At 38.0% G+C, this 27530-nt stretch overlaps 1 protein-coding gene across 3 annotated transcripts in view; it reads right to left on the minus strand.

Annotated features, from left to right (window-relative positions):
- Window positions 1–27530, minus strand: part of LOC591714 (ets DNA-binding protein pokkuri) — a 37547-nt gene continuing 10017 nt past the window's right edge. Inside the window, exons 2-10 of one of the 3 annotated variants that reach the window (XM_030989239.1) lie at window positions 23155–23200; window positions 13834–14168; window positions 13325–13531; window positions 11914–11991; window positions 9360–9485; window positions 7824–8498; window positions 6918–7052; window positions 2807–3056; window positions 1–1146 (exon numbers count right to left, since the gene is read on the minus strand). In XM_030989239.1, the coding sequence (XP_030845099.1) occupies window positions 564–1146; window positions 2807–3056; window positions 6918–7052; window positions 7824–8498; window positions 9360–9485; window positions 11914–11991; window positions 13325–13531; window positions 13834–13999 (2220 nt within the window). In that variant the 5' untranslated portion in view covers window positions 14000–14168; window positions 23155–23200 and the 3' untranslated portion in view covers window positions 1–563. Of the gene's footprint in view, window positions 1147–2806; window positions 3057–6917; window positions 7053–7823; window positions 8499–9359; window positions 9486–11913; window positions 11992–13324; window positions 13532–13833; window positions 14169–23154; window positions 23201–26739; window positions 27390–27530 lie in introns of those variants that run through there. The other 2 variants (XM_030989240.1, XM_030989238.1) reach the window with 2 other exon arrangements.

The raw sequence follows: 27530 nt of genomic DNA on the forward strand, positions 1-27530 counted from the left end.
CGGCAGTAATTTTACTCTGAATATGATGATGATGAACGCAACGCAATTCTTTAATTTCAAACAAAATGAGATACTTTGGCTTAGCTTGGACATTCATTCTGGAATAATGGCAGGCCCTACAAAATCAAATTGCAAAACAATATGATTTCAAACAAACAATTAAAAAAAAATTGTAGATCTTAAAATGTGAACTTTCGATGTGGTGCACTAAAGCGAAACGATCATGTTGAAATATCAATATTTTCTGAGATACGTCAATAATGATATAAACACAAGTTACTATCAAAAATATGCTGGGTAGTTTGAATTCAGAACAATTAAGACAATCTTGATTATCATTTAAATATCCAAATTTGGCCTGAAACTTTTGGTACTAGTTTTAAAGTCAAAGGCAACAGGAATTACATATACACAGTAAACATAAGACATTCTATATTAATGCATTCTTTACTGTTCGATACTGATCTTTACTTCAATGTTCGTTACTGTTCTGTATTTGCATTATGACGTGATGTCATGGTACACATTCTCCAACTACAGAGAGACAAAGGTCCGTATATCCTCTAGCATACCATGTCTGGCGAGTTCGATCTACTACTGGGTTCCTCTTTGACCTTTAACCCCTGACCTTTGGTATCCGACGCTCCCGAGGCGCCACCTTGCCACGGCGACGCAAGTGCCATCATGGACACGCCTTCCATCTGATGCGTCGCTATGGCGACAGGGTCGTCGGCAGCTTCAGGAGGAGACGGGGAGGGGGTCGACGACGTCGAAGCCATGTGAACGGACGACCTTTGACCTAGGGATGAACTTTGACACGTGTCTTTGGGGTCAGGATAGACATGGATAGATGAAGAGTGTGGGCTGGGAGTAGACAGGCAATACACCCTACTTGAACCGAGCGATGAGGGTGCCATTGACGAAGACATCATGGCCGATGACCGCGATGAAGTCGACGTCGATGTCGATGCCGATGTCAAAGGGGAAGATGAAAGCATCTGTGGTGAGGTGGATGATGTCGCCGAGAAGTGATGTATCGGTGAGGTCGTCGACCCCGTGACCTCGGAATGTTCTGCATTGTCCTTGTTACGGGCCATCTTTGAAAAGCGTTGACTGTTGGCGATGTCCTTGGGGTCTTGCAGAAACCTGAAAGTATATTAAAGGTGATAGAAATAAATAAAGTTAAATAAGAATAATAATCAGTATTAATAGCATGGGCAAGTTTGACACTTTTTTACTCTGATCGTACATGATAGTATGTTTTAGTACGTTTTTTGTTTTTTTGTTCTGTTCTTTTGTTCTTGTTTCTTTTTTCTTTCCTGTATGTGTGTTTTTAGGGGTAGGCTTTCATATGAGGAATCCCTCCTTTCTGCCTATCCCAAATGCTCTTATAAATTGCCATTGTATTTGTTATCACTTTCTTGTTTTTTTATTATTCCATTCTGTATTTGTATGTTTTAAATGTTTTCATGAAGAGTGTTGAATAAACTTTGAATTTGAATTTGAATTTAAAATGAGAAAGTGGATGGTAACAATTCTGTCAAAGAAAAACGCACAATCATACCTCATCATTTATTAAAGAAAGGATATATCGGTTAATCAATGCTTTGGCAACTTTCTATCAAGGGGTCATGTTAAAGGAAACTGTCAAAAACAAGTCACATAATCTTGATAAAATGATGATGAAATCTGACATCTTTCTATTGGCAATCGTTGTAGAAACCTGAATCCTTACATGTAGGTGATAGAAATTCGAAACTGGATGGTAAAAATTCTGTCAAGAAAAAACACCCAACCATACCACATCATCTTTTCAAGAGAGGAGTGGCAATAACATTGAGTAACTCTGATGATGAACACTAGAACATCTGGGTAGAAACTCTAAACCTTCATTACGACGATTAACACATTGGCTCCTTTCTGTCAAGGGGTCGCTTTCAGGGAACTATTCATAACATGTTGGTACATCACCTTATTGATACTTCAGCAATAAAGGAATATAAGGTGCATCTTCATCATCTCGCGATTGCCAAATAGCCTGCTATTTCTGATTTGGGAAATAATCCCGAAGTTACAAATCGCGTCTTCATCAGCTCGAGATTTGACCTCGAAACTTGAAACTCGACCTTGAGAAATTAGCTCAAGACATTTTGCTCAGCGTTAGGGCATAGTGCGAATCTTCGGTCTAGTGAAGACGCACAGGACAAATAGCTGGATATTTTGCCAAATAGTGGGATATTTTGCAAACTATCCCAAGATATCTTGGGATGAAAATCCCGACCAAATATCCCGCTAATTGCTACTTCGGTCTGATGAAGACGCAAATTAGCTGGATAGTTTGCGATCGGGATAGTTCAAATAGCTGGATATTTGGCAATCTCGAGATAGTGAAGACAGGCCTAGAGACATTATGACAAAGGCATACAGAGAACAGGAGAGCATAATAATTCGACACCATTCGTGTGTTAACCCAAGAACAACAGGTGTTGTCAATCACAAGGAATAACCTTCAGTTCAGTGATCAACATGCAATATGTATTAATGCTCTGCATTTTTCACCAGCTGGCCCATATGGAAAATTAATTATCTTGCATTTCCCTCAACCGAAGGCTCTCCGAGAGACTAGGGAGTATTTCTTGATGGGACCACAGGCTTGCTGTGTGTGAGATTTGTACACCCATTCATGGTATTTCCACCAAGTTTGGTGTCAGCGAATTATGACATGGAAACTGACCACCATCTCTCTTTAAGCCAAAGACAATGAACAAGAAATCCAGCATCATTTATTATGAGTGGGACTACACACCTGTATGTTAGCTTCTGCCCCTGTTCCTTCTGTAGAATCCCCATCTTATAGTAGTACCGGAGCGCCCTGGAGAGCTTCTCGTACGTCATGTTGGTCCTGTTCTTCTGCAGGCCCCAGAGATTGGCGATCTGGACCGGGTCCAGGATCCTGAAGACCCTCTCTCGTCGGTCCTCCCAGCGGATGTAGGGCTTGTAGGTCTCGTTCTTCAGGAGCTGGACCAGGAAGTCCCAGAGAAGACGACAGTCACCACCTGTTTCAAAAAGAAGATTACAAAACGTATCATTCTCAACACTCTTAACACATAACAAAAGTACAACCAAGGCATGAAGTGCATGTAATAATAAGTCATAACTTTTGAGACACAAACTTTATTAAATTAACAACATATAATTTGCACTACTGTACTGTATGTCACTAATACATTGTATTCAAGGCACTTTTGAATGTGGATAAGGCAAATTGAGCACTTAAAAACAATGAAATGTAATTAAAAGTTTGCATAAAATGTTTGTGATATTGACATATAAATACACAGACAGTAAGGTTCTCATTAAAAGTAAAAAAGAAAAGGATATCTTGTGATACATATATTGCTAATCCATGTTTTTTTACATTAAGGAGCACCGTTTGTCTTGTAAAGAGAACAGAAGGAAATGAAGTGGCATGAAAATTCAAAGATTAACCAAAAAAAACCTACATGTAGATGATGTAAAGGTTTGATGAGTTATAATGTGGTAACCATTGCATTTTTTTAAAACATGTAAATGAATGGCGACTTCGTGCAGTGTAATGCGAATGTGAAGTGCAATACAAACACATTATCATTATAAAAACAAAAACAAAAACAACAACAACAGCTAAAACTACCATCAGCCTTTTCACACAGGGGTAAGATTCATTAAACATATCTAAAGCTGTTTAGTTGAAAGCTTTTTAACTAAACAGCAAAAAGTTAATTTCCCTGTGTGACCGTCCAAATATACGATGTTAGGACAGATACGAACTCGCGATCTAATGACCGTCAGAGCAGGGTGCAGATAAAAAGCCTGTATCTATTAAGAGGCAAGACATTTTGTGTGTGAACGGATGTACATCCGAAACTTGGAGGAGCTAAGACCGGGACCAATTATCTGCCTGATAGTTAACACACAATGGCCCTACTCCACATTTAAGTGCAGTAAATCTTGAAACGATTGCACCGAAATTGTCTGTGTGTGAATGATGTTGTATGTAAAAGCTGATTTTTTTGAGCTTTTTGAGTTTTGAGCTCTTTAAACTAATCAGCTTAAACAAATCTTTCCCCTGTGTGAAAGCGGCGATAGTCATATCTAAATGAAGCTTTAGTCGAAATCATTAAAGGAAATGTCAGGGAAAATAGAATTTGACATACTTTCACTTTACTTGAATGGAAGGTACACTAATTCTTCCCCATCCTATTTCTGAAAATTGTTTTTGTGTTGCTTTTCTCAGAATATTGCCCACAAACTTGGCGACATAAAGTTAGGAATGATATCTCTTTTGCAGGCCGGGAGCACTAAAGAGGAAAGGGAAATTTATTTTGATCCTTCCTGACCACAAATTTCTAGGTATATGTAAAGTGAGCAGTGCTGGATAGCTCATTATTCAGAGCAGACTCATAAACTGAGTTAAGGCCCCCTTCTGAAGTGTTGGGAGCCCCAAAGTGTTAAGAGCTCCAAATTTGATGGCAACATTTCACTTAAATTGTATCATAATTTGAAAGAGGATGTCATTTAAAACTCACTTCTGCAAAGATCCTTCCCCCCCCCCCCAAAAAAAAAAAAAGACCAATGTTGGTAAAAGAATACATAACTTGGGTTTTCTTGTTTTTTTTTGTTTTTTGTTAACCAAATGTGGAAATAAACTTGAATTGAATAGGATTTATAGTTGTGATTGGAAACTTGTCTTGTAAAATTACAGACATTAGTAACTGTGTACAAACTTGCTATTAGAAGTACGATGTTTTATTTAAAGCTCCCCCCCCCCCCCAAAAAAAAAAAAAATAATAATAATAATAATAATAATAATAATAATAATAATAATAATGCTAATAATTATTTAAAATTAAAAATAAATAAAAATAAATACTTAATAAAGTACTTATGTTTTAGATGAAACAACAGACCACTCATGCGATTTACGTCACTACTACTTTTGTCTGTCATTGTTTCTTTGAAACTGAATTGAAAAAGATTGATTTTATGTTTGCAAATTTTGTTGCAAATTTACATATTTTAAGAGGATATGTCCACAGGACAAAGGGAATGCCATGCAGACTTCCTGGAAAACTGTCTGGCGTAATCTACCACTAAGGTTGGTGGATAGTCTAGTCCTTCAGACTTCTTGTTTAATGAATGGAAATGTGAAGGGTATTGTAGGTACTTGATTATCATTATTATTATTATTATATTTCTTTATTGCAACCAAAACTTGAGGCTGGATTTCAAACACAAATAATAACACAAACAGATATTAAACAATGGTAGAAATAATGTAAACAAAGTCAAAGAAACTGCATTCCAGAATGAATATTTGACAGGACTTTATCATAAGAAAATAAATGGTATTTCTGATTTGAGATTTGTAAACATAAAATGTTACAGGGCGCAGGTGTTTTAATTAAATTTTCTCCTCTGATAGGACAACTACTCTACTTTAAAAGAAAAAAATTATACCAATAACAAAGAAAATTAAAGTTTATGATATTTTCTGTGCAAAGCAAGTTGGAGAGGACCTTGAAAGATACCTAACAGTGTTGATGATTTGTGTTTCAGTGATGAAAACTTCAAAAATGTATACATTTCCTACTTTTAATCATAATTTGCTAAAAACTTTCACTGACCTGTTCTTCTCATTTTTTTGCTTCTATTAAAACCAACTTAATATCAGGATGGACTTCCCCTCCCTTCAACATGCACTTTACCTGTTTAAATGATTCGACCTTTGCTACATGACCAGCTTTGTTTTATCTACCCTCATCTATTCGTCACTAGACCACAAGGTGTGTCTACATGCGTGGGTTTCATTATTGACAAGGGCATTTTGCTATTTTTAGCGGAGTTGGGGATTTTGCCAGCTTTGTGTATATGGGAACTTCTACACTTGGGAATGTGGTTTTTCTGCCATCGAACATTAAAGATAAACTTTAGTACTGGTAATGCGATTGCATTGTGAAAGAAAAGGCGTGGAAAGGATCAGAAACAGTTGATCATGTAGCATGTAAGTATTGGTGTGCACTGCAAGGTTCTGGAGTCATCAAAATCATAATAAATTTGACCGAGTCTTGGTAAAGTAACAAGCACTCACATAGAAAGCTATATATGGGACAACACACATGGTGTCGGGGCTAGTACTACCTTCATTTCCTTGTCTTTCTATGCTCATTACTCAGCCAGTATACATTTTCTTCCAAAATTGTTTGGCACATGTCATTTATTTGTAATCTTGAACATTCAGTGTAAGTTTCGTTTGATTCTGTGAGAATTAATTTTCTTTTTTTTACCAGAACTCGAGTTTATCTTTAAAAGGAAGAGGACAACAAAAAGGATAGGCGCCGTTGTGTGAGAGAATGGAGGCCAGAGGGTTACAGTAAACTAAACTAAGCTTTTTATTGAGGTCATGATTGTAATACATTCTAACAAAATTTACATGAGATGTTAAAGGAATCTGGTAAATTTGTCTCAGATTCTGAAACAAAATCCTGGATTTAGCTCATGCTGCAATCATAATTACAAACGTTCATGTCAGTCAGGAATGCCATGACTTTTACAAGCCGATCGCCTGTCTGTTTATGATTGGAAATCGAAATTTCAAAACCGTTTTCGCAACGGTTTTTATTATACTACAGTCTGTTGGGGAAAATGAGGATGGTAAAACTGGTCGCTCAAAGATTTTTACTTTTTTGAGGCACTTCATGATCCTTTTGAAGCGCAATCTTTTAAGGGCTTCAATATTACACCATCTCAGATTTGTAAAACTGGAAACATTGTTAAACGATGCGTTTAATACAAGTTATTTTAGCCTTTGGCTGCTATTTTGAATGTATGTTTTTCAAACAATCAATCCATCAATCTGAAGTAAAATGTTTTGTTACCTGCAGCTTTTCGAGTCTCAAACCCTTCCTCATCCAGGAGAAAGACATCGTCTGGATCCATGCTCCGTCGTCGTGGCATCGATGAGATGCTCGCTGGATGCTGATGAGGGCTTTGCCCAAGGCCATCACCTATACCTGGGTGGAGAGAGGCGGTTGAAATGAAATGAAACGCAGCTGAAAATTGGAAGTCAGTTGGTTTGTTTGTTTTACCCAGACTGCTAAGAAAGCATGTGTGTGCTTGTAAGTAAGCTACCAGGGACCAACTACTTTAAGTCCTCTCTAATGGACCTGGTAATGAGGATCGATACCGTACCAAAGGGCACTATAGCGCATTGACTTGGTTTCAAACCCAGAACCTTCAAGTTGCGAGACCACTGCTCTACCACTGAGCCATCACGCCTCCATTTTTTTATTTATAGATTGATATTTTTTCTTACAGAATATGGATGCCTAATTACATTTGCAAGATAGAGAGAACATAAGGGCATATAAAACTGTTGAATAGAACGAATATTAAGGCAGATAGAGCTGAAGATGAAAATCATTGGATATTGCATGTTTTGAAAATAATCAACAAAATTCAACACCAGATGGATCAAAACCAGACATAAGGGTGGAAGCTATAACCAACTTATCACATTTTTGAAAGAAGTGTCATATTATCTGACCTTTCCAAATGTTTTCAGATCAAGTTACCTGGACTACAACAATAAAATATTACATAAACTGATCACTATTAGCCTAAATGACCATTAGACCAAATGATTATCAGAGCATGTGGGTAGTAGACGGGCTTGGTTTAGACCAAATGGGAATAGACCATATGGGAATAGACCAAATGGGTAGTAGACGAACTGGTTGTCGATCAAACGGCTCTAAACCATAGAATGCATCTCTTACATGTACCTTCAGCTCCTCCAGTGCTGTTTCTCCTTTGTTGCAACCTTGACAGAATGGCTGACCCCGCCGCTAGGCTAGGTACCGAGCAAGGCACCGGGATAGCTGGTATATTACCATGATTGTACAGTCCCGCCATACCAATCAGGGCACCGGTACTGTGCCGTTCGACCCCGTACGACGACGTGGCTCTCCCGGCTGCAAGGCCATCATCGGAGCTTAACCTGCGTCGTCCCAAAAGCCGCGGGTGCGTCTGAGGATGCAGGCTGTGGTGCGATCCAGGATGTACGCTCTGCTGTTCCATCCGCTCAGCTGTATTGGCGCGATGCCTGAGCTCGATGTGCGCCGTATTGACGTGCGGGAACGCCGTCGCAACCCCGCCCTGCTGCCCGTAGTCCATGCGAAGCCGCTTCGTGGGCGACGGCGGAACCTGAGAGGAATCCATCACCGACTCGCTGAAGTTGTCGTGGAGGTTTTTCCCGCCGGGAAGTCGCAAGGGTTGTTTCTCGAACATGCGCTGCTGGGGTGAGCTTCGGTTGGACGACGTGAGGGTGATCATAGGGGGCGCGTTCTGACGGCGGTAGTGGATGGCGGATGCTTGGTTGTTGGTTGCGGCTTGTCTGAGGTCTTCTGCTGTGTCGGGTGAACTATGACCTGAGTCGCTGCATGGTGTGTTGGACTTTTCTGAAGAAGAAAAAAAATCATCATTGTGAGTCTTTCTTAGCATTTCTCCATTGATGATGTAAATTTGATTTGATTTGATTTATTTAATTCCGTTTGATTTTCTTTTTCTTTTGCACTTTTACAAATAGATGACAAACATAACATTGCAAATTTTACACATGACAAAAGAATATATATTATGTAGAATAAAGTAAGGTTGGCTGTAACTAATCGAAAACATCAAACAGGAGGATTTGCAAAGTAAATACATCTATATTCCCATAATATACCCCTTGATTCAAATTCTACATTAAAAACACTGAATCACAAACACAAGACAGTTTACAAGGGAAACACTATGACAGTTTTTAGCTAAAATGCTCAAAAGTATCACTGGCATCAAATACATATTACATTTTTATGGTAGTTGTAAAACAGGTAACCTCAATTTGGTCTCCAAGTTTAGCAGTAATTTCAGTTAGTAGACATCACATGGATTTCCAAAACCTGAATTTGTTCTGGTGGAATCAGTGTAATATTGATGCAATATGAGATAAAACAATGTGTAGATAAAGAATATGAATCTTTGACATGTATGCATCAGGGGGGCATTTCACAAAACTTGTCATCAGTGACAATTGACAGTGTTATAAAGCAACTGAAATCCTTGCTTCTGATTGGTTATCATCAGATTTGTCACTGATTTTAGTCATTTGTCATTGAAAACAGGCTTTGTGAAATGGGCCCCAGGTTTGGTCAATAATTTTAAGAATAAAATGGGTAGTTACACAAAATAAATAACCCAAGGGGTATGTGTTCAACACCATTTTGACTTCACAGAGAAACAAAGAGATGGACATGTTTATCGGACAGAACAATTACCTGGCTGTGCTGAGAGATCCATCGGTAGACGTGGGCTGGAGTTTGAAGGAGGTATCGTCAGGTTGCCTTGGTAACCCATCGGTTCCCGCGGTGATCCCGGGACATTCTGATGTTCTGCCGCTCCACCTTATAGAAGAAAGGGGTATCAACATGTTAAGATGGTACGTGAGTGATGTAAAATTTGTTCCAATGCCAATTGCTCTATAAAGCTTAACTTCGTTTAGCGCTGCGATTGGTCTTAGGTCACTAAACTGCCTCCACCTTCATTTATCAGTTCCTACTCTGGGGAGTGTTTCACAAAGACTAAGATCGACTTTAAGTTGGACTTAAATATGGCAGGCCATTTATGCCACTGTTATCTCTCACCATTAGATAATAATTTTTCCTTCAATAATGAACTATCAAAAAATTAAAAGTCTGTAGATTTGTGAACATGATAGACCAATACCAGTAAATGGTGAAAGAAAACAGTGGCATGAACGGCCTGCCATATTTAAGTCCAACTTAAAGTCTTTGTGGTCATCCATTTCTTTTTCCTACAGTCATTTCTTCAAACTATCCATCCCAAAACATCTTTTTCTACTCCTCTTCCCTGCATTCTTTCCCGTCAATGCCAGATCCCCTTCCTAATCCTCCACAAATGTAAGTTTCACACAATCCGCAATCATTTCCTCTTCAGTACATTTCTTCTTAATTCTTCCTCATTACCCTTTAAACAGAATCCTCCTTAAAGATAAACTTTAGTACTGGTAATGCGATTGCATTGTGAAAGAAAAGGCGTGGAAAGGATCAGAAACAGTTGATCATGTAGCATGTAAGTATTGGTGTGCACTGCAAGGTTCCGGAGTCATCAAAATCATAATAAATTTGACAGAGTCTTGGTAAAGTAACAAGCACTGTACACAGAAAGCTATATATGGGACAACACACATGGTGTCGGGGCTAGTACTACCTTGATTTCCTTGTCTTTCTATGCTCATTACTCAGCCAGTATACATTTTCTTCCAAAATTTTTTGGCACATGTCATTTATTTGTAATCTTGAACATTCAGTGTAAGTTTCGTTTGATTCTGTGAGAATTAATTTTCTTTTTTCACCAGAACTGGAGTTTATCTTTAAGCGTGTTTTTTTCTATATATATAATGACATACATGTAGGTGTAATCCGCTTCCCGTTTTTGTATCTTATAAAACAGAGCTAAGTGAAGGAATGTATAAAAGACCATTGTTGCGTGCAGTTGCCAATCCTTCTCTGCAGCATGTTGTTGTTTTTGCGATGGTTTACCGAGTCATATCTAAACAAGTCATTAGAAGGAACTGCCGCTATTTTTTTTCCCAGCAATATTTTACTTTCTTTTGTCTAGTATTACTATAAACTGGAAGTCTCTTTCATGCATTACAGTTTCATCTGCATCCTGTCTAATAAACCACTTGACAAATGCAAACTGGGCTTCACTGATGCTATGTTTCATACTGTTTTACTTGGTAATGAAGATTAATGCCTTTAAAGATAAGATTGAGTTATGGTCATGCGATTGCATTGTGAAAGAAACGGTGTGGAGTAGATCAGAAAAGGTTGATCATCTAGCATATAAGTATTCGTGTGTATTTCAAGGTTCTGGAATCACCAACATGATAAGAAATGTGGTCAAGTCTTGGTAAAGTTACAAGCCCTGTACACAGAAAGATGTATATGGGACTACACGAACACGTGGCGTAAAAATCCGTCCCGATTTTTACGATGTTACATGCAATATTTAGAATATGAAGGCATTTGAAGAGCCATGCTTTTCAGGGAACATGTTTTATCTGATGTTTTTCCACATTTGCATAATAACAATTATAACGCTCTCAAATTATTGTTCGCCTCTTCCCAGAACTCAACCTTCTCTTTAAAGGTAAAGACCAGTTATGGTCATGCGATTGCATTGTGAAAGAAACGTTGTGGAATCGATCAGAAAAGGTTGATCATCTTGCATCTAGCATCTGCAAGGTTCTGGAATCATCAAAATGATAAGAAATTTGGCCCATTCTTCGTAAAGTTACAAGCACTATACACAGAAAGATGTATATGGGACTACCCTATATCTCTCACAGACCATGAGAGAAACAAATTTACCAAATATATGAATTAGTAGGTGGTTTCCCGGCAATTTTTTTATCATCATGTATTAGTCAAAACATATTCTTTCACATGATTGGTAATGAGAGCTTCCATTTCATTTTTTGAAATTGGGGCGTTTCCAATACTGGTCTTTACCTTTAATATCAAAGGGCACAAGTGCATTGACTTGGTTTCAAACCTGGGACCTCCCAGTTACAAGTCCACTGTTCTACCACTGAGCCATCGCACTCTGTTTCAGTAAAATTTCATCAAGACCACATTCCGATGACTGGGGTAATAATATATCTGTAAAGCGCTTAGGTACATCGTTGGATCGGTGTATTGAGCGCTATATAAAAAAACGGATTATTATTATTATTATTTCATAAAGGATTCATGTCAAATTCTGACGCCATGTTACATCTTTCAATTTTCATGTACAGGTACTCACTGATTCTGCTACTACTGTTAAACTGTGGGTCTGGCGATCTTCTTTGGTCTGACAAATTTGGATGATAAAATCGACATTCTGAAAAGAAGAAAAAAATTGAAAAGTCAATTTTTTTTTTTTAAATCTAGACACATCCAATTTTTGAACATATTGATGTACTTTTTCTTTGGATAATAAACTTCAAACTCATTATATAATGACATTTTGAGGTAAAAAGAAAAAAAAAGATATATGTATAAAAAAGGACAATTTGTCATTAATATCATTCATAAGTATATTTTTTCTGGGGTCGTGGGGGGGGGGGGGGGGGGGGGGGGGGGGGTAAGAGGAGAAGTCATGTGGATTAATTCAAATTGTCCTCTAATTGTTGTTTTTGTTCCCATCGCAAAGGAGCACTTGTAAACAAGTGTTTTAGACATTAAGTCTGACCAAGGCCAGGTTTTTTAATCTCTCACATGTTCAGAGTATTTCCTGGTTTGTGATATCAATGCCATTAAGCTTTTAGGAAAGCTCTATTAATAGTATCATAGCCTTGGGGGCTTGTTTTTAAAGTTACCGGTACTATCCAATAGTTTGTCATGATCAATATAAACATGAATTCTTCATAATCCACATTAAATTGTAGGAAAAATCATCTCATAAATTCTAGGGGAAAAGATCGACCTCGGAAAGATGGAGAAAAAAAAACGTATGCTCATTTGCAATAAGGTTTATTTATGAATTCTGGTATGACAAACCCTAAGATGGTAGATATCAGAAGCAAGTTCACAATAATTTCATATCTTAGTTACTACCCACATAAATTTGATTACCTTATAGGCTCATTCCTCCATGAAGCGAGACATTGTATTTTCTTTCATCTTTTATATGTAAAATGTATGGCAACAAGGGATGGAAAAAATGTGGCTGTGTGCTAAAGAAGATCCAAAACATACTGACTCGAATTCACAAAGGAGGTTTATATTTAACCCAAGGTTTAAATCTTCATTTACAAATTACTCATGGTCTAAAATTAAATTAGCGCAAAATAAGCGCGACACAGACAGAGGTCCAATATAAGATGCGCGGAAGGTAAGGTACGCTTATTTTGCGCTAATATTTAAACCATGGGTTATGTAAACAAAGTTCAAACCATGGGTTAAGTTAAATCTTTGTGAATTCGGGCCACTGCGTGTTATAAGATAAAGTATTATGAAGCGCTTGACACTTTAATACACAATAATGAAGAATTTTTTTTTTTTTGGGGGGGGGGTGTAAAGAATGATGCAGTTCACCAAATCATACCATATCTTTATTAAAGTGAATGAGCCTTTGAAAATGTATTCAGTTATTTCTTGAGATAGGGGGCTTTCGTTAATTATAGGTCACTACCATCAAGGGGTAGCCCGCTATAGGTCTAGCCCTGGCTTACCTTTACGGAATAATTTCTGAAGAAGCTCGTAGAGGATGTCCCCGCATTCCGGCGCCCGGTCGCAGAACGACTGCTTGGGCATGAGGCAGAGCGCTTTACCGTTCATGGTGAACTTCTCGGCGTTAACACTGTCCAAGGAGAACTCCTCTTGGCACCATTTCAACCAGTTCAAGACCTCCTCTCTGGTCCATTTTACCGGGTCCTGGTCTAGTAAAAAAGATAAAGAATACACGGTCCTCTTAATTTTGTCCTTCCTCTTATATCTTTGCTCAATCCTGTAATGTGTGTATGAGTGTATGTGTGTGCTTGTATATGTGCATTTAAATTTATATTTCTATTATAATGTACTTGTATGTAGGGTCCCGATTACAAGCAGTCTTGCTTCTCAGGGGTCCTGGCCATTGTTACTTTTGATGTTATTGTTCTTTGATATTATTCTTTTATTGTATTGATGTTTTTGTGTGCAAAAAGATGGAGAATACTTGAGATGAAGATGAGTTGTCTCTTACTTGTAGGCATGGGAGAATTTGTCTGCAGTATCATCGTATCACTGGCCTTCTCTGCTCCTACCGACGAGCGCTGGTGGTGATGATGATGATGGTCTTTGCCTTGCATCATGGGAGGCGGAGAGTGATGGTGGTGGTGCTGCGCCTGTCTGGTAGAGGCCGGGTCCATGGCTGGGGCGCTTTAATGGCGTCAGGAGTGGGATGAAAACACGCCTTCGTCGGTCCAGGAAGACGATTCCAGGTCGGGCGGAGCTGCAAGACTCTCAAGATGCGGTCAGGAGGCTTCCCTTCCTAAGACATCTTCTTTGATTCTAAAGGCGGAATATTTTCGTCTAAATCTGCAAGGTTATAAAAAGAAAACAATTAATCATTACAAATTGCATTTACATGTTTAATTATAAATAAATACACCTGAACATACACAAAACAGGTTGGGTGGGGCTGAAAGACTCAAAATGCTGTCTGGAAGTTGCTTCCCTTCCTAAGACATCTTCCTCGATTCAAAAGGCGGAAAAATTTGTCTAAATCTGCAAAGTCATAAAAAGAAAACAATGAATCCTTTCAAATGCATTTACATGTTTATACACCTGTAAATAAAATCCTCGGGAGTGAGTCAAACCACGAACCATGTGATCCACATTTGAGTAAATTATACACTAGACCACAAAACCCATAAATACCATCTCAATATATGTAAAAAAAGAACTTGTAATTAACAAACATCACTAACTGTTATGCATATTTCACAATTGCGAATGTATCTATTCATGCCACTATGTGTCGCTAATCTATCTCACAAACACGTTCAAGCAACATTCCAGACAATCAAAAGTACCAGTGACGGAAATAAATGATAAACAATCAACAGTCTACACACCAGTCTAAATGTATTTCCTCTTTCACCTGCAAACCCTAAAAGTTAAACTGATTGAATCGGACATTCCTCTCTTATATCAATACCCGACGAACTTCCCGCCTTCTCTGTTCTATATCTATTATTTACAGAGATAAAAATACCTTTGTCACATATCAAATGCTTGTTGAACAAAGGATAATAGAATTTTTCATGCAGGACTGATATGGCATCGAGAGGAAATTCTCGGAACTGTTGACATAGTGTGTAGTGGATCGGCAGATGGATAAGCTAAAAATAAGGTGATTTGGGTCCATTTTTTCTAGCAAATCTTTTATTTTCATGCAGATATCAGTCAATTTTTAATAATTTCTAGCAAATTTGTTTAGATTTTGGATTTCACAGGCCCACATGTATGTGTATAGAATATTAATCTTCTTTTTATTCCTGTATTATGATTTTATTTGGCATATCAAGTCAACAAAACAAACAAACACAATTCATGATAAAACAGACTGTGTAACCATAAGCAACAGACAGAACAAGATCATAAATTTATGCATACATACATGTACATCTTCCTGAGCATGCTTCCCCAAGCTGCCATGTACCGGTATGCACATATTTGTTTCTGTCACAATCTACTTTAACACTGACTTGAAATAATGACAAGACAGTATTGCTGTATAGCACTACAAGTTCATGTCGACTTAAACAAATTTACTCACCCTAAATCTTTATCTTTTTTATTTTCCAAGAACTCAACGCCCCTTGATGGGTACTCAAAATACTGGGCAAAGTTCGATAATTGCCACTTCAAACATTATAGTTTAGAGGTTAAATCTGAAGTCATACTCATTAAAAGTTTTATCTCACATTATAACTAATTTCAAAATGCAATCGATTCAACATACCCTCATGATCTGTTTATAGCCATATACTTTAACACAGAGTTAACATCAGAGGTGGATTTTTCAATTTGGGTTTTCTGTCTTGTTTGCTCATAGTTGCTGCAGGAATCAAAAATAAAGGAAAGGCTAAATTAAGAGGCTGAAAAGGTTTAACTGACATCATTTTGAGGCAGTTTGGGTATAAAGAAAATCCAGAGTATCTAGTAAAATGTTGTGCTGCCACTCGACTATTTGAGTTTCGGACTCTGATATCGTTATTAAAGCTGGATAACTCTGTGATTGTCTGCAGTGCAAATATTACTTTTGAGTGTGGAAATTACCCCCTTTGATGGAAAATCCCAGTGCAATTCAACAAAAACTATTCCTTGAAAACTTCTTACCCCACTTTTAAAAACTTCAACAGCACTCTAGACAATATACTTTCATGTAAACACTGCTATTTACATTGAAACTTAAATACATGCAGCTAATTTATCATAGGGGAATTCCTAAAAAGTACTTGTTCAGTTTCTAGTTTTCATTTCCAATAATTCTGTAATATATAGTCGAGTGTAAGGGAATAACCGGATGTGGTTAGTCTCGTAACAAGGATATAAGAAAAAAAAAAGAAAGGGGATGTTCAGATATTCTGTCCATGTGTATCGCATCAACGGTCAGTACTACAGGTATCAGTTACATGTTTATATAATCACATGAAAGTTTTTCCATTTGATATATTTTTAATAGAAATGGACAAAAAGTAATGTTACAGCTACAGAGCCACAATTGCATCTTGTAACCACGAAAAATTTACATTCATAATTAAAAACTATTTTACGTGTTACACATTATCTTGATAATTAGATTTTTTTCACTGCTATTCTGCAAATAAATGTGCACCATCTCCACTCCAATGGAATATTCAAAATAAAATTCATTTTCCATGTTATACATTAATTTGATGATCGGATATTTTTCAATGCTATTCTGCAAATAATGTGCACCATCTCCACTCCAAGGGAGAGCATTCCAGACAGTCACCATGTGCAGGCACACACTTGCTAATCAGTATAACAAACATTGCATACACCCGAGTAGAGAGAAGCAATGTTGATCAAAATGCCTTGCTTTGGCATTAATGCAGTTCATGACATCAAGACAGTTTGGATGGTCTGTTAATGGCCGGGGTAATAATATGATTGCAGGGCCCTCAGGGAGAACAGTATTAATACTGATGAGGCTACCCTCGGGCCTCGGTAGACAAGATATATTATTATTAGTAGTAGTAGTATATACAGGAAGTGTAAGTTTAATTGTGTTTGTTTATTCCATGACTCCAGTGTAAATGTCAACATCTTTTATTACATGTACTTCCTTAAGTTCCTTCTAACCTTTTTTCTCCCCATGAGCAGAGTTTTATATACAGTAGGCTTGCGGGTGCACCATGTGAGAGAGAGGGAGGATTGAGGAGTCCCGAAAAGGATTCTCAGTAATCTTTCTTGAGGGTTTGTAGTCCTGAAAAGGACTGTTTGGTATAGCCTTGAAAAAGACCGTTGGTTATCTTTCTTAGCTAATAGTTCTAAGGAGAACTATAGCGCTTGGAGAGGACGAGTGGCGGGAGTGGCTCGATGTTTCGAACAGGTCGACTATCCTTTTTTATAGTTGAACCACAGATCAATTAATTCAATCATGTCATATTTTTGTCTGGTCAGTGCCAAAAGGGCATTAACTCTCTATAAAAAGCACATGATTTAACGTCCTTCTGAATGTCAGCAAATGTTTCCCTTCAAATATTTGTACAGTGATTACATGTATATGAGTAATTCAAAATGAAACCGGTCATCAATAATTTGAAGCTCTTAAGAATGGTCTCATGAGCAGGTGATATGAGGAGATATGATTAAAAAGTTCAAGATTTTGTGTAAACGATTCAAGTGTTCTGAGAATCTTCCACCCACCTAACAGTTAAATTGTGTCATGTGACCTATAAAACTGTTAAAGAGCGCCAGATCTATGGCTTCATGTACGTGTACAGGCTAAACTAATATATAGTGATGATTTCCAAAGCATACTGGAAGTACACAATAAGATTTAAAATTAAGGTGAGAAGACATGAGAAATTTCAAGATTTTGTGTAAACGATTTAAGTGTTCCGAGAATCGTCCTCCCACCTAACAGTTAAATAGTGTCATGTGACCTATAAAACTTTGAAAGGTGCTGGAGCTATTGCTTTATGTCCATTTTGGAAGCACATAAATAAGACTTTAAATTAAGTTTAAATTAAGCTGAGAAGATATGGAAAAAAATTCAAGACTTTGAGTAAACGATTCAAGTGTTCTGACTTCTGAGAATCATCCTCCCTTCAAAGTACAATGGTGTCATGTAACCTATAAAACTTTAAAAGATGTATATGTAGGTAGATCTTTAATAAATGGCTGAATTGCAGGCCCTATGTAAGAAATTACACTTGCATGGCATTTTATATTCCCTCCCATCTCCCTGTCAACGTTGGCTTTCTGTATGCATGGTATATGCCATGCACCCAAGTGTCGGATCCCCAGTCCATGTACAATCTTCACAGGCAACCCTGGTACAACACTTCCCTTTAGCAGCCTAGTCTCCAAATTCAGACCCGTCCAATCGATCTTCAATTCCTTTTGTACTTTATCACTGTTGAAAAACCCCTCTCTCTGTCTCTCTCTCCCCTACCTCTCTCTTTCTTTCTCTGTCTCTCTCTCTCTCTCTCCCCCCTACCTCTCTCTTTCTTTCTCTCTCCCTCCCTCTCTTTCTTTCTCTCTCCCTCCCTCTCTTTCTTTCTCTCTCCCTCCCTCTCTTTCTTTCTCTCTCCCTCCCTCTCTCTCACTTCCCTTACATTCACTTCCCCCATCCTTCCCTCAATCCCCTTCACTCTAACAAAACCAAAACCACCCCTCAAATAAATTACACAAAAATATATATCCTCATCATGAATTTCCCCATAATCTATTTTTATGCCTCCATACATCAAATTCTAAGAAATACTTGCTCTTGGGTCAATCCTCTTCCTGCTTCTCACTCTCACCGTGGCCGTTTTAGTCATTTATGTATCCGTGTCGAGCATCGATTACTCTCGATTCTTGAGAATTGCAAATAACGATGTATTTATTCAAAGGAAAGCTGTTTAAAAGGCAAGCTATCTAAAAGTCATTCTGAATGACTTCTCCCAAGGTTGTACATGTATGCAGACAAGTGTACATTGCGCAACGGACTGGTGGAATAATGTTTACATTTAGACATGATAATAATTGTGTAAACTTACATGTATAGAATGCACACACCGTCCAGGGACGCTCAATGCGCTAGCTCAGCAACAGTTCACTTTAATACAAGTAAAGTAAATGTTTATTTAATAATAGAGTTATACCATCAGAAAATCAAAAACAATTCTACAACATTTTATTTCACCCAAAAATTACATTTACATCTTTAATCTTCTAAATTGTTTTAATTGTTTGATGTAAATGCTCACTTGTGATGGGCAATATTAAATGTAGAGATTGTATGATGTAAATGTACTGGGAGTAGCATTTCACTTTTGAGCCCCCTGACCCAATTGCTGTTCCAACTCCTGTTGTTTTTTCATAATTTTATTATGTAATTGTCTCTTGCCACTGTTTTGTATCTGTGCTTTGTAAGATTGGTCAAAAAAACAATAATAATATAATTACTTTAAAAAAGATAGTATTTAAAAATGTAAAAATTGTTTAAATTTATTGATGGGACAGGTTATTCCAATACACCCTTCTTGTCGTCTGTACAGAGCAAGAAAGACCATACAGAGTTAAACATGGAGTTAATGTCTATCTGGCTTTCAAAATACAATGTATCCCCTTAAAGGGGAAGTCCACCCTGATATTAAGTTGGTTTTTAAAAAAGCAGAAAAATGAGAGGAACAGGTTAGTGAAAGTTTGAGTCAAATCTGATTAGAATAGTAAGAAAGTTATTAATTTTTGAAGTTACCATCAATTAAACGCAAGTTGGTAACTCTGTGACGACTTGCAAGGTTCCCTTCCACTTGCTGAAATTTCCATTTTCTATTTCAATGAATTCAAATCAATTCTAAGCTTCATCAAACTCAAATCCCATTTTCTATATTCATAGTAATTTGGAGAATTATTCCAATTCAAATACCGGTATACATTTTAATTGACAACAATTTTCTAGGAATAAACTCCTTCATCATCCTGTTTCTGTACAACACTAGGATTGTAAAAGTTGCATCAGCCTACGTAGAACTGAAGGGCAGTTCACAGAAATGTATCTTTACAAAGAAAATTAAACTGAATTTTGGACCTATGCCAAGCCATTGTGTTCGATACCTCATCTATTAAACAGCTCTTTATCTAAAGTATGTAGAGCAGATAGTTTGTATTGGTGGCATCATATTATTAACAATTTACATGCAATCATGCATACAGGTATGTGTATTTGCAATAGTTTTTCACATTTTTTGCCCTAAAAATCTTGAATCTGATTATTTATTACAACATGGAAAGTCATCAAGCAAATTTGTGAATGAGTGGAATCATATGATGCGTTATGTAAAATACACATACATGTATAATAAAGGTCGTAGACATGTGTTTGTAATGGTAAAAATGTATTGTAAAAATTTGGATGCAAATGGTAGTACATGCGTACTGAAAAGTTCAATTTTGTAAATACAACAACAAAAGTAGGGCTCTTTCTACCCCTTTGACTTCACATTATGTGGTGGAAATATGAGAGAGAGATGGGGTGGAGGGGGATAGAGAGAGAGAGAGGGAGAGAGAGAAGGGGATGTACGGTATCTCTTTCACCCCGCAACTACGAAACAATTGCTCTTTCTGATGTGAACTGAACCACAATTCCCCCTGAGTTGCACACCGTTGGTCATTAGAATTCAACGAAGAAGAACCTTTTTCCTATCATCTTCATTAAATTAAACCTGACCACTTCCTTCCCACAATCATTGTGCGGACAAGCGGTGATCTCTCCATCCATCAGAAGGCCTGTCCTCATCAGCTCCAGTTAGCTAAATAACCTGCCATTTTCAGACTCGGGATATTATCCCCAAGCTTGAAATTGCGGCCTCACCAGACCGATAGGCTCATCACAAACTAGCTCGGACGGGCGCAAATCAGCCCGCAATTTTCCAAATAGCAGGATATTTTGGAAACGACCCAGTTTTCTCGGGATGTTTTCTCGACCAAATATCCCACTTATTGCAACTGCGTGCTGATGAAGGTGCAAATTAACTGGTTAATTTGCGATCAGGATACCGGTAGTTAAAATAGCAGGTTATTTGGCCAACTCAAGCTGATGAAGACAGGTCTAGAGGGGATTATTTATAGTGTACCAATCACTTGGATAAAAATAATTAGTGTATCTACATGTATAGCCAGAATATAGAAAAGTAATCTGTAATCACATCCATTTAGCACTGTGTATTAAAGATCTCACAATTATGAACCCAGTGCACCATTTCCACTACTTCTGTATTCTGTTCTGCATAGAGATGTGTTATGCGCTTTACAAAAATATGTTTAATTACTAATCAATATTAGTATTATAATCATTAATCAACCTGTTGTTTGTGAATCCACCGTATTTATGCTGAATACACGGCATACGTGCATGCAAATGTACATTTGTACATGTATGTCCTTGTAATTTTAGAATGTTGTGATTTTTGATCGCTGCCAAGTGACAAGGATATTGCAGCGAGGCGCCAACCGCGTACGCTGATGCGATATATATAGACGCGTACATTGGCAGAAGAGGAAAAATGAATCTCCATTTACGGTTATTTCGGTCGAACTCGTGGCTTGCTCAGTCATTCCAAAAACGTGCGGAGGCAAAGCTTTACGGATATATGCAATCAATGCTTGATAATGAAACAGTTCCTTTATAAAGTGCTTTCAATTTGTGTTTAAAATGGCAACATCAAAATAAACTGTTTTTACGATTGTGTGAATGGGTCCTCAGACTGGGTAAAGCTATGGTCACAAATCAGAGCAACCGACCGATCAGTAGCCTGCTCGGTCGCTGCTGAAATTAGGCATCGCCCAGCGATTATGTTGGTGCCCGGGCGGCGACCGCCCAGGCACCGAGCGTATTTTGGGCGGCCGCTTGGTGGCCGGGCAGCCGCCGGGCAGAATTGGTTAAAAACTCGCCGCTCGGCCGCCGAGCAGGCTACTTTTGGGTAATGTGACCATAGCATATTAAAAGGACAAGTTCATGGTCAAAACGATAGTACTTTCTGGGTCTTTACTCCTTCGTTCTCATGTAGCACTTAACAATAATCCCTTTGCTTGTACCCTCAAATTATTTATTTTGTGTGAAAGATCCTTTGGTTACTTTATTTTGCTGTTGTGTGAATGGGTCCTAAAAAACGGAGTAAGGACAAGGTCACTGTCAAAACAATGGTACTTTCTGGGCCTTTCCTCCTTCGTTCTCATGTAGCACTTAACAATAATCCCTTTGCTTGTACCCTCAAATTATTTATTTTGTGTGAACGGTCCCTTGGTTATTTTTTTAAAAACTGTTGTGTGAACAGTCCTCAGACTGAGTAAGGACAAGGTCACTGTCAAAACGATCGTCATTTCTGGGTCTTTACTCCTTCCTTCCCTGACCTACAATGAAGCCTCTGTTCAGAGCCAGAAGGGAGCTAACGCTGTGTTAAAGCATATGAATTAATGCCCTTCTGGCTCCAAACAGACTACAGTTCAAAGTCAAGTTGTAAAAACATCTAGTTTTTTGTCTCTGCATTGAATAAAAAGGCCTAAATCCGTTACAAATGTAGAATTATGCACAGGCTAGCACTACTGCCAGCTTGCCTCCCCCCCCCCCCCCCCCTAAAAAAAAAATCCAATTCTGGTTTTGAGAGCAGACATTTATCTGCAGTGTATGTATGTAGGCCTACACGTATGCTGGTTCGCAAATCAAGTGACGATCGCTCTATCTTTTACTGAACTATTAAAGCGTTTGCTACTTTTTCACCATCCTTTATAGCTACAAACAGTACTTGTAACAAGTGGGATTCAAATAACACCTGGAAATAATCTGAGCACTACATTAATTTTCAAAAATCTTGTAATTGATAAGCAGATATACATGTAGGCCCATTTACACTACAGAAAAACACATATTGAAAAATCATGGGTTTTTAAAAAATTATTATTTACACTAGTGGAAAAACCCATAAAGAAAACATTGGTGTTTGCTAATTCTGTGTTTTGGGTGAGCTGTGCGCACATGAGATGGCAAGGAAGTGAGGATATTTACATAAGCAAAAACTGGAATAATTTGCTGGTATTTTAAGAGCCAAAACTGGAATCATTGCATAGATGACTGAAACTAAACCTTCAAAAGAGGGTATTTCCCGGAAGAAGAAAAATCATAAAAATTCCCACATCATCTGCTTTGAAGGTGTTTGAAAGGTGTTAAGTCACATACTTTAACACAGATTTAACACCCTTTTGGCTCGGTACAGACGATATCGCCAAAGTGTATCATAAATCAACACATCATCGCCTATTTCTCACAAGTCTATTGTCCTACCTGAACAAAATGACCTCCAAAGCTTGACCTCCTCGACTGCAATTCCCTGAAAAATGAAAATATATCTGAAGTTCGTTCTCTGAAAAACACCTTCAATGAAAACTCGCTGAAGTTTGTTCCCTGAAAACACCTACAATGAAAATATCTGAAGTTTGTTCTCTGAAAACACCTACAATGAAAACCAACTGAACTTCACAGTCTAATAGCCGTGTTGAAATAAGGCCATTTTCCACCAAGGCACTATAGCGAGTTCTGAATGCTGACTGCACAAGTTCATTAAACATGATAAATACACACTGCAGTCTACTTGAACATTGCTTTATTTGCAGAGTAAAAAATAGCTCGGTTCCAAGAATTCACAGGTATTTCACCTGAGGCAACCTTTCATCCGATCTTTTCTTCTTAGGAAAAAGGCATGACCCGGATGATCCCGTTTGGTTTTTAACAATAGGCCTGTCCTCATCAGCTCGAGATTGCCAAACATCCCTCTATTTGAACTATCCCGATCGCAAATTATCCAGTTTATTTGCGTCTTCATCAGCCTGAAGTTGCAATAAGCAGAATATTTAGTCGAGATAATCATCCTAAGATATCTTGGGCTAGTTTGCAAAATATCCCGCTATTTGGCAAGATATCCCGCTATTTGTCCGGTGCGGCTTCACCAGCCCGAAGATTCGCACTATGCGCAAACACTGAGCAAAATATCTCGAGTTTCAAGGTCGAGTCTCGAGCTGATGAAGACGCGATTTGTAACTACGGGATTATTTCCCAAATCAGAAATAGCAGGCTATTTGGCTATCTCGAGCTGATGAAAACAGGCCTAATGCAAGATCTCTCGCCGTGGTAACCAGGTAAACATTGCCAAAACACGGATGTAAAAGATACCTTCCTTTCCAGAAATAACAAAGAAAGAGAAAGAGATTCAGGAAATGGGAATTCCAATCAAGGACTTGACTTATGGTGGGTATTATTACACTTTGCATTTTTTTTTAAAATGAAATGTGTACTTCGTAATTCAATACTCTTGATTTGACATGGGACCATTAGAATATTTGATTTCAAAATGTTTTCTCAGATCACTGATAATCTATTTTGGTAATTGGTACAGTGAAACCTGTCTATAAAGACCACCCAAGGGAGACAAGAAAAGTGGTCTTTACAGGCAGGTAGTCTTTATGTGCAGATATCTTTAATACATTTTTCAATGAGAAACCATTTACAAGGGAAACAAAAAATGTAGTCTTTGTAGACAGGTGGTCACTAAAGCAGATTTGACTGTAGTATGTTTATTGGTGCAAATACATGTGCAGTTAGCAACCAAATTATTCATACCCCTTGTAAATTTGATGTTTGCTTTTTTTTCTATGACTAAAATTGAAAGGTTGACTGGTTGAATTAGTGCCTGTGTTGAATACTTTAAGATGTGAGCTTTATTATGTCACATTATCAAGAAGCATAAATTGGCACACATCAATTTTTCATATACTTAAAAACTGAAAACTAATTGGTAAGAGTATGAATAATTTAGTATAGTTTTTTTAATACTAAGCTCTTATTCTGCAACTGTTAAGCTGGTCGTAAAAATATTGATGGGTCATGTATACAAATTATAAAGCGAATAAGCCTTTTTTAACTGCTGAGGCTATAAAAAGAAAATGAGCAATAAAACTGCACAAATTGTTTTTGTTTTGTCTCATTTTCTTTCTATGTTCCTGTCCCTTCTATGACATGATTATGATTTAAGGGAGTTCGTTCTTTAGTCTTTCTTTCTCTTACTCTCTCCTTTACTCTCTCTCTCTCTTTATTTCTCCTTCTCTCTTTCTCTATCTCATTTCATTCCCTTCTCTCTCCCTCTTGCTTTTCACCCTTTTCCTTCTCCTTCCTCTCTTTATCTTTCTTTCAAATTCTCTTTCTCCCTCTTTTACTATTCCCCTCTCTCTCTCTTTCTCTGTCTCTCTCACTGACTCTCTCTCTCTCTCTTTCTCTCAACGTCTCTTCCCCCTCTCCCTCTCCCCTCTCTCTCTAATTTCTCTCTCTCACTCTTATTTACCCCTGCTCTTTGTGTCTCCCTCATGCTTTCTGTTCCTTTTTCTTCCCCTCCCCCCCCCCCCCCTCTCTCTCTCTATCTCTCTCTCTCTCTGTTCAACTCTTTTTCTCCCCTATCTCTCTCTCTTCTTTCTCTCTCCTCCTCCCCCCCCCCCACCCCACTCTCTTTTCACCCTCTCTCTCCCCCACTCTATCACATGAGCCTGCGAACATTGGAACAAAGAGCGATGAAAATAACCTCTGGCTTTGGGGATGTTGATGTGGAAGCCAGTGAAAAGCGCCAAATGGGCACTTCCTCTCTCCGGCACAGCCCAAACAGGAAACAGCCTCAATTTCCCACTTCCTATTTCCACGCTGGCAAAATGAAAAGGTTACAAACAGAAACTCCCTCGTGTTCTCTACACCCCCCCCCCCCCCTAATTGCCTTTCAACACACACAGAAAGGTATAAAGATTTTCACAATGTATTCATACATGTTTACTGAAGCAGTAAATGCAATATTATTAAAGCTACGGAAGCAGTGGTCTGTGTGAAAAAACATCACCATGGTCTAAAAATCTCATCAGAATAGAAAATGATTTTTTTCTAAAATTCCTGATGACCAAAATAAGGCAAAAAAGGGTAGGAACTGAAAATCCCTATTAAATGGAGCATAGAAAGAATATTGGGCGAAAATCACGGGTACTTTTTGAAGTTCACTATGCCGTTTCCTTGACTTCCTATGGTTTAGACCGGTTTCACATACCATTGTCTTTGGGGATAATAGATTTAATTGTCTCTGCACTTTTTGCAGGATACATCCTTCATCGGTTTGGAGCTCTTCATCTCTATGTTAACCCAACGACCGCTGAATTCAATCAGTCCAATAGACTCGATACAGGATCCAATTGGTTCATGAAGGCAATGGGATCATGTTAGTCTAGAAAAATATCTGGCAAATCCCCAAAGTTTTTGTGTGAAAAACAAGCCTACAATCATTAAGTAAAATGAATGCGTTTACTGTTTCTTGTTGACATTTTTATGTACAGGGAAACCTGGTTTGAGGACCACCTGTCTACAAAGACCACATTTTTTGTTTCCCTTGAAAATGGTTTCTCATTGAAACATGTACTAAAGTAACCTGTACAGGTACATTGTTTTTTAGTATGTACGCTTATTTGGCTATACAATGGTTTTTCATATGACTACTGACATTTATGTGATTTATACACCTCTCACAACTTGACAATCCCTTAGATATTCCGAACATAGTCTGTAAACCACATAAACTGTTCGTGAAAGCTTCAATGCAAGAACAGTACAATCCTCACCCTTATCTTCAGCAATTCTTCAGCAATTATTGATATCCAGAGTTTACCATTATCCAAACAAGGCTAATCTCTCGTATAGCAGTTACAGTATATGTCAACTGGTATTATGAATAATGTTGTCTGTTTGGAGCCCGAAGTATGTTAATCTCATGTTGTTCTATACACAATCAATTAATCGACTACTGAATTATCTCATTCCTATATAGAATTAAGAAACAACAATACTTACCATGTATTCTAGTCTACATGTATTCCACAAGTACCTATTGTTATAGGTGGATAACAATGGCATGGACTCTCATTAATGATAATTCCAGAATCTATACAAGGCACAAAAAGCAGATCGCAAGTGGCATGCCACGAGTGTACAAGCAACTTTGACAGTCCTTACAGCTAAGTTCCTATGCCTTGCGTTACCTGCGAAACCATAAACGACTCAAGGATAACGCCAAAGTCGTCAATGACGAGAGCGTTGATGATTCCAAAGACGACTGAAGCCCAACAAAATCAACCGTCCAAATGTCAAATGCTACGTCCGAGCCCGACAGCCTTCTATACCATGACTACATTTGCAGATTGCGTCCGAACGAATGGTGCTCGTTGTAGAGTAGGTTAACCGCTAGCTGCGATGTGTCTAATTTTTGCCTAGACCATAAATAGCAATAAGGGCAGAGAGAAAGAGACGGAGATCAGAGAAAGAGGGATAGGGGGAAAAATAGACAGACTGTCTTTCTCTTTGCTACAAAAGGAAGAGGATACTCTAACAGTAGTCTTAACAAGCAGACTCTACGATACAACAAAAACGTCCTCAATCTTCCAAATTGATTCTAAGCGGCGTGCGAGTCAGCTCGAACAACAAAATAAAATAAAGGTTTCAGCAATGGACTATAATTGGCATCTATGATGAGGGAGAAATGCGCAAGATGCGTTGATTACGAGGGACGGTGATTTGCGAGGGTCTGGTTTGGGGAGACTACAAGCCTTAGCAGGGTACCCATTTGGTTGGATTGTCTGTAGAGG

Source organism: Strongylocentrotus purpuratus, unplaced genomic scaffold (genome assembly GCF_000002235.5).
Source record: "Strongylocentrotus purpuratus isolate Spur 01 unplaced genomic scaffold, Spur_5.0 spur5_scaffold_18, whole genome shotgun sequence".
Classification (NCBI taxonomy): domain Eukaryota; kingdom Metazoa; phylum Echinodermata; class Echinoidea; order Camarodonta; family Strongylocentrotidae; genus Strongylocentrotus; species Strongylocentrotus purpuratus.